At 29.3% G+C, this 8,413-nt stretch overlaps 1 protein-coding gene across 1 annotated transcript in view; it reads left to right on the top strand.

The window, feature by feature from the left end:
* The window catches only part of LOC107851174, a 7,151-nt gene extending 2,400 nt beyond the window's left edge, over positions 1 to 4,751 (top strand). The window contains exon 3 of the mRNA XM_016696102.2: positions 4,576 to 4,751. Coding sequence (XP_016551588.1) covers positions 4,576 to 4,623 — 48 coding nt within the window. The 3' untranslated portion in view covers positions 4,624 to 4,751. The remainder of the gene's footprint in view (positions 1 to 4,575) is intronic.
* The last annotated feature ends 3,662 nt before the right edge of the window (positions 4,752 to 8,413 follow it).

The raw sequence follows: 8,413 nt of genomic DNA, 5'->3' as shown, positions 1-8,413 counted from the left end.
TGTAAGAGGGATAGTTTTAAATATCTTTGGTCTACGATCCAGGAAAATTAAGAGATTGATGAGGATATCTCGCATCGTATTGGGGTAGGTTGGATGAAATGGAGGCTCGCTTCGGGGATTTTATGCGATAAGAAGGTGCCTCCCAAGCTTAAAGGCAAATTCTATAGAGTTGCAGTTTGGCAGGCTATATTGTATGGAGTGGAGTGTTGGCCATTTAAGACTTTCCATATTCAAAAGTTGAAGGTGGCGGAAACAAGGATCAGAGGCGGATCCAGGACCTGGACTCTCTGAGTGCCAAATAAACTTAACAACAGATGCGGAGGGACGTGGCTGGTGAGGCTGAGGCCGTGACCTTTACTGGTTACGTTAAAAAATCGGGCAGTAGCATCAACAAATATTAAAAAAGCAGAGAGCGATGATAATTTGGGAATTGAGATTTCAGAGAAATGGAATTTTTTTAATTTGAGGAGAGAAAATGAAATTATACATATTGTAAAACAAATTATAACTATTAATATTTGAAAAATAAAAGAAAAAATAAATATAATTATTAATTAAAAATAAATATAATTATTAATTAGTATTTTTTTTTAAGAAAATGATAATTTCAAAACTTCAATCTCAATAATTCATATACTCAAAATATGTGGAATTGATAGATATTACAAGAGTGTCTCTTTGGAATCGTGGTGTGATCTCTTGTGTAAATATCGATGAAAACTCATGGATCTTCACATCTTTACAGTTAACTTTGAATTTCTTGGAGTCGTAAAGTCCTTGTCCTTCCACGTCTATCATGAAATTTTCATATCCACTAGTAGTTCTCATCTCCTTAGCCACGTCATCTTTTGTTATCTCCACAGGCGAACTATTAAAAGTCACGTGCGATTTTTTGTTGATGATAAAGATCACGTGTTCGTTCAGAGAATATTTTCTTTGTAAGAAACTTTAACGACCACATTCTTCCACTCGACTTCATGAGGAATGTGATTCTCGATGACGAAATTGATAGTCTAAGTTTTAAGGAGAAAGGGATGTATAATAAGTATGAATGGATGGTGAAATATCAATGTTAAAAGTTATAATTGCTTCAACTGAAAATTGGGGTGGTTTTGCTTTAATTGAAATTGTCATAAGCCAAAACATGAAACATTATTAATTCATACTCTATAAGTCTTTAACATATTATAAAAAGAAAGAGAAAAAAGGGGTTGGGGGCTGCCAACTGATTAATTAGTCATTTGTGGCTTCTCTTCAAGGCGCTAAAATTAAGGGGGGAAAAGAGATCAGCCAGTGGATGTCGAACCTGCGACCTGAGAAAAACAAATGCAACGCTCCACCAACTCATACCAGAGGGCATTTTAGTATTATGGGTGGCATGTTTATTATTTGACTAGATATGTCTATATATAGAGAGAGCTTCTGTCGAAGTTTGCGGGTGGCGTGACACCCTCACAGCTCTTAATAGATCCACCCCGGATGAGGATGTTGCGTTGGATGCGTGGTCTTACAAGGGCTGACAGGGTTAGGAATGAGATTATTCGGGAGAAGGTGAGAGTGGTATCGGTGGAGGAAAAAATGTGGGAAGTGAATTTGAGATAATTTGGTCATGTGATGAGGAGGGGCACGGATGCCTCAGTTCGTAGGTGTGAGAGACTAGTGTTAAATGGTTTCAAACGAGATAAGGATAGACCGAAGAAATATTGAAGAGAAGTGATTACACGTGACATGGAGCAGGTTTGTTGTTGTTGTAAGAGGAACTAAAAAGAGTAGACAAACTAATTGAGAGGGGGAGTATTGAATACATGGATCAGAAAAGTAGTTGGCAGTTATTAAATAAAGGTGTGTGACAAATAATATTTGGTTGGATACATGTGGTGGGGTCATTGTGTTGCCTGAATGGACAACCTTTTATTCTCTTATTAACAAGTAATTTTCTAAAATAATACCAGCTCATGAGTACCTTCTGACAGGGGAATGACAATTATTGTACAACTAAATATATATTTGTTATCCTTATGAATAACATTGGAATGCAACAACTGCATAGCATGTATAGTCCCGCAAGTAGAGTCTAGAATGTAAACGGATCTTAAATCCCCTGGCCCACCCCAATCCTCATACCTTTATGGGGTATGGGGTGAGGCCGTTTTTTATAGACCCTCGGCTCAAAAGGATAGAAATTATGACTTTTTGTTTTGCTTCCCTGCTCCACCCACCCCCACCCCCACCCCCACCTCCTCCTCCCCCCTTCCATTTTGCAAGGCTTGGTATAAGAAAAGTTGAGGCTATATTTAATACGGTGTATGCATTGATCAATTTCGAGTCGTGGAAACAGCTTCTAGCAGAAATGTAGGGTAAGGTTATGTACAATAGGTCCTTGTGGTTCGGACCCTCTCTGGGCCCCGCATATAGCAGAAGCTTAGTGCATCGAACTGCCTTTTTTATGCATTAACCAATGTCCAATATGACTGTTGCATTAGAAGTACTAAGCTTGCAAACTTGGACTCTTAATTAATGCAGAAAGCAAAAGGCTCATTTATTTGATTGAATGTGGTTCATATATTAATTGATGGTGGATTAGATTGGGCACAAGTATTGTTCCCATGTGGTGTTCCACTCATTGATGTGTGATGGAAAGTAGTCCTCCAAAAGGGCCAAATCACATGAACACTGTATACAAGTTGCAAGAAAGTGATGTTTCCCTAATTGGGTAACCAAATTCTCTTTTCCAGAAAAATTCTTTTAAGCAAGCATTCCTGTTTTGCCAAAGCAAATGTAATTGGCTGTTGTGAAGTCTTCGATTGTCGGCCTTGTGGTGGAAACTTCGAATACAACCTCTTCCTAACTTCCTAGTGGAATAAATTTGGTCTTGATTTTACACATCTTAGTATGTATTAGCCTTTGACGTGTGAAGTGAGGTGACTCTTCGAAAATGTTGCCGTACCCATGACAAATTCTTTAAAAATGCATTACTTTTGAAAGATTCGACATGCACCGTCAACATTTTCAAAGAGTCTGAGCAGATCGAATTCATGACGTGCCAAATACCACTAGCTCCTCGTTCCCTTCCTCCTCACCTTTCTTGGGCTCTCTCCATATGACCGAAAAAGATGAGAAATCTCAAATGTGTTCTAGAAATCATGTTTGGCATAACCATTCTCGATTCTTAAATAACTCCAATTTTCGTGTGGACCCTTGTTAAATCGAAAAAGCAATGCAAAGTTTGAACACCTAAAAAAAAAAAAAAATAGAAATTCATATAGAATCAGAGAGAGGAGAAAGGCGTCCGAACCCCTTGAAAATCGTGCCATTGCTGATTTAGTAGCCGTTTGGCAAAAATAATTTTTTTTCTGAAGTTGGAGTTGTGTTTGATCATGTTTTTTTTAAATTTTTTTTTAGACTTTCGAAATATCTTTTTTAAATATGATTTTATGCCCTTTAACTTTTAAAAATTATCAAAATTACTCAACTACTAATTTACCTATTAACATACAACCAAATATTTGAGAAAATAATTTATGTCTTCAATTGATAAAATAATTAACAACAAGCTAATTATTATGATTGTTATTCTTCTAAAATTTGAATAAAAATATCTCAAGCACGAGCTAAATAAGTTTATCTAACCATAATCAATTGAATAGAGAAAATATATTTTGATAAATATGATTGATGGATATAAATATATTTTATATATTCTTAAATTTGTTGATGAAAATTCTTTAATTACTTTCACTTGAATTAATTATTTTATTGAATTTATTTTTTTTAAAATAAATTTACGGATGAATTATTTCTGAATAGATTAGTGCTAATTTTTTGCTTTTTTTTTATTGATGATATTGATTTTCCTTTAATATTATTGTATCGTAAATATGGATTGTTACGTTATGTTTGATATGCGACTTTATTGACCACTTTTTAATAATTTATTAAAATCATAGTAGCCATTATATGACATACACATAAAATTAGAATGACAAGAAAAAAATATTAAATTTCTCATTTTTAAATAACATAATGTATTAGGCCTTATATTTTTATAATACAATTCATTCAAAACGTTGATATATTTCCGCCATAGATTGTCATTTATTATTTTTACTTCACGTTAGTAAATTTTGGTTAAAAGAAGAAAAAGAGATTAGAATATCTATAACAACTAAAAATGATGTACCCTAGTAATAATTTTTTTCTTGGTTGGTTGTAGTTATAAGAGGGGTTTGTATAAAAATTTAAAGATTGAGGTTATATATATATGATAATAATGAAAGTTGGAAATGGAAGTGGAAAATTCTGAACTCAACAAAAGTTGTTTTCACTTTTTAGAATCAAACTCTGAAGTAATTTTTTGAATTTTTATGGCCAAACACCATCATTTCCGGAAAAGTAAAAAAAGTGAAACATTTTCGGATAAAAGTAAAAAAATTTTATTGCCATACGGCCCTTAATGTTTTTAAGTTGAATTGAATTTCGTCCTGTACTGCATTTTGTAAAATTGAACAAATGGTACATTTTTCACTAGTGTTATTAAGATATTGATTGCATTTTTTGTTCATTTTTGTTTGACAGACGAGGAGAAGCATATTCAGCTACTTCAACTGCTGTGTGAAAGCTTGAAGCTCATGGGATTTATTCTTGTATTTTTCTAACTTCTATGTAATGATAATGTTTCAAGGTGATTTTATGGTACTCTTCTATGAAATCGGACCTATTCTGGCTTTTGAAGATCAATTTCTTATCAAGTATATCCTCCCATTTTTTTTCGTTTATCTTATTTTGACTTGATTCGGATGTTGAGAAAGTGAAAGATTTTTTTATTTTTTTTAATTTTATATTTTAAATGAAAGATGTGTAGAATGAACTAAATGTATATCTGGTATCAAATATTCTTTAATCTTGTGATATTAGATAATATAATGCCAAAAATTAAAATCAAAGTATTGATTAAAAAAAATAAGATAAACTAATTGAAATGGAGGAAATAATATCAATTGTGAATGTTGTTAGTATTACCAATTATAATAGTAAAATTTACATAAATTTTGAAATATTTTTTCATAATTACATATAATCTCATTTTTTCTCAAAATTTCATAAAATTTTCTTTTTATGATTTTCAAATACATGATATTAAAAGAGATACATAAGATGCATATGAAAATCAACTAACTAGCGCATAATAAGCAAAGTACTAAAACTTGATAGAATTAAGGAGTTAATTACTTTTCATATCTTTATATTAATAGTAAAATATCTCTAAAAACATATTTTAGTAAATAATCAGAGTATTTTGAAATAAGCTTCTACCCAATCAAATAGTCGATTTTTTCTTTTCCTCTGATTATTGATAATTTATTTACTTTTTTTAATAATTTTTAATGAATATATCAGTGTTATTACAGTAATCTGGTGTTTGAATTATCGTTGTCAAATATGAAGGATATAAGAGTGATGACATTGTAATCAGCGAACATATAACCTATGAAAATTTAATTTCTTTCAATGCAGCAGATCGTGAAAATGACGAAATAAGAAAAGAATTGAATCTCGATATATTATCGATGAAAATTCAATTCATTGTTGTTTCATAATGATATGGCGGTTAGACTATATATATATAGAGGTTGAGAAAAGTGTTTCAGGTTTTGGGACATATCCACTGTGCATTATAATCGATAAAGATGAAAGGGAGATGTTGTTTGAGCGTGGAACTGGAGCTGTTATATGTTTGGAGACTATTGATACAAAAAGATTTTCATTAGCTCTTGCTAATTCTAATTTATGTACCTCTTGTTTATTCATTGTGAATTCACTATATTTATTCATTATATATCTCTTATTTATTCATTATGTATCTCATGTATGATAAATAACATTGATTTCTGTAATGGCAAAGTATGTCATTGACCATCCTTTCAATTTTAAGATCAAAAGATCTGACAAATAAAAGTATGTATTTAATGTTTAACATATTAGAAATAATTATGTATCCATATTTATTTGTTATGTATGCTATGTATGTTACAATAAATTTGATGAGTTAACACATAACAATAATTGATGATATGTATGTTAATGATATGTATTTGGTGTGCAATGTATTGAAATTTTTTTTGTATCTCTTATTTATTTATTATGTATTTCATTTGTGAACCATTATGCTTGATTAGTTAATATGTTAGATTACTTAGTTAGATACATGTTTATGGCAGAATTTATTAGGTTAAAATACATAGATAATCAACTAGAGTACAGTTGTATACATATGTTAATGATAAAAAAATATTTGTTTGCAATAAAAACTTTGATATGGCATGAAGTACATGATATATTGAAGATACATGTACATTTGACACATAATTATATAAATCATTGTTCTTTATGTCAACTATGAATGTTGATATAGGATGTAATTGTATATACATTTTTATGTTTTTATTAAGATACATTATTAAACTTTAATTTTACTTGTTACATTTATGGAGTAGATATATAATTACATTATAAAATGATAGTTTATTAATGTATCAGATACATTAATTTGACAATCATGCTCTTGATTTAAAGAAATTGTAATATAGCATAAACATATAAAGAAAAAAATAGGTAAATAGAATTGATACATTAGAACTAATTTAGCATCAAAACATCAAATAGTTATCTTTGTCGACATCTCTAGAAACATCACTAGATATTTATAAGACTTTAATAAACAAAAATAAACAACTTCAAAATTTGAAGTAACCAGCAATTCAATAACTATTCAACATCAATAATATGATTTTTTTTGGTGCAAATATATCTTTAGTTGAAAGATCTTTATCCTCATTCGCTGGATAGTAATTCTTATATGTCTTATCATAGTATATTTTGAAAAAACGAACAACAATAATGTATCTGTATATTGAAAATTCTAATGCTTATGCTTCTTCTTCAAGTAGTAGAAAATGACATTCAAATGCTACACAAACAATAACAAATATACGAGATTTAAGAGAATGCACTTATAACATAATGTAATTATGACAATTAATAGTAGATACATATGACTGCATATATTAAAATTTAAATAATAATAAATTAAAAAAAATTGTAACATTATAAAATTGACAAGAGATACAAAATTCTGCATATGTATCTCACAATAGTTCATAAATGAGATACATAATGAAATCTAAGAGATAAAAAAGTTAGGAATATGTATCTTATCAAAATTAGTAAAAGATACGAACTTTCTCATATTAATCTGTTAAAAATAACAAGAGATACATATATATGCAGATATATCTCTTTAAAAATAACAATATGTGCAATATCAACTTTATGTAACATACTTTACAATAGAGAGACGTCGTTCTCTTAATAAAAATGAGTTATTACAAGAAGGAAAATTGCTTGCAACATATATTAATTATTCTGGCTAGAGGATAAAACAATCAAATTTTCAGATAATGTATTGCAGGAAACACAAGAGCTTTGTCTTAGCTCGTGCAGTTTTAAGTAATTGATTTAGTTTTAGAATTTCGTTTGTCTCAAGAAAGTTTTATCACAATAATAAAATAAATTGAAATAGTGACCCATCTTAGATAATAAAACAAATCAAGAAAGTTGTGTATTTTAATTTGTCAATTTTGACACTTAATCAGACAACTCCAGAGATTATATCTTGTGATATTTGTCAATTAGGAATTTCTTCTACCTTATTTTATTCCTTAATGTTTTGAATTAAATATTATGCAAAAAATTAAAGAATACATCAAACTGTAAGTAGAACACCAAACACTAGTGTACTACCGTTGTTTCTTGTTGTAAGTGAATGCGACGAAAAAAATAATAAAAAATAACAAATAATGAAACAATCCAAATAGTTGTAAAAACTATAAAACATGATCAACTATAAAAGGCCCTTTAGCATTTTATAACATTTTCAAGTATAATTAAGGAATCCTCTTCTATTTCACACTTATAAGATGAAGAAAATTCAAAAAATTACTTTTTTATATGAGGTAAAAGATAATCATTTACTGTACAATATGATCAAACAGAAGAATCGAGTAATAATATTAGTACTATATAGTTCAATAGTGAAAACTCCTCAAAAATCTAATCTTTCTGTAACTATAATGACTATAATTTCAATAAAAATATAGAACAAGAAATCAAGAAAGAAAAAGAAAGAGCTCAAATTCTTACATATCAATCAAAAGAAAAAATTAAAATTTCTTTAAATATATCTCATTTATAATAACAATATGTACAATATCAACTTTATGCAACATACTTTAAAATAAAAAAATTTAAAATTATTCATAAATAACAAACTCATATAACAAGAGATACAAGCATAATGCATAGTTAACATACTAACATAATAAAATATCAGCCTACAAGAGATATATTATAGTAA

Source organism: Capsicum annuum, chromosome 12, assembly GCF_002878395.1.
Source record: "Capsicum annuum cultivar UCD-10X-F1 chromosome 12, UCD10Xv1.1, whole genome shotgun sequence".
Taxonomy (NCBI): Eukaryota; Viridiplantae; Streptophyta; class Magnoliopsida; order Solanales; family Solanaceae; genus Capsicum; species Capsicum annuum.
Note: the sequence above shows the minus strand (reverse complement) of the source record. Positions and strands in the feature narration are given on the sequence as shown.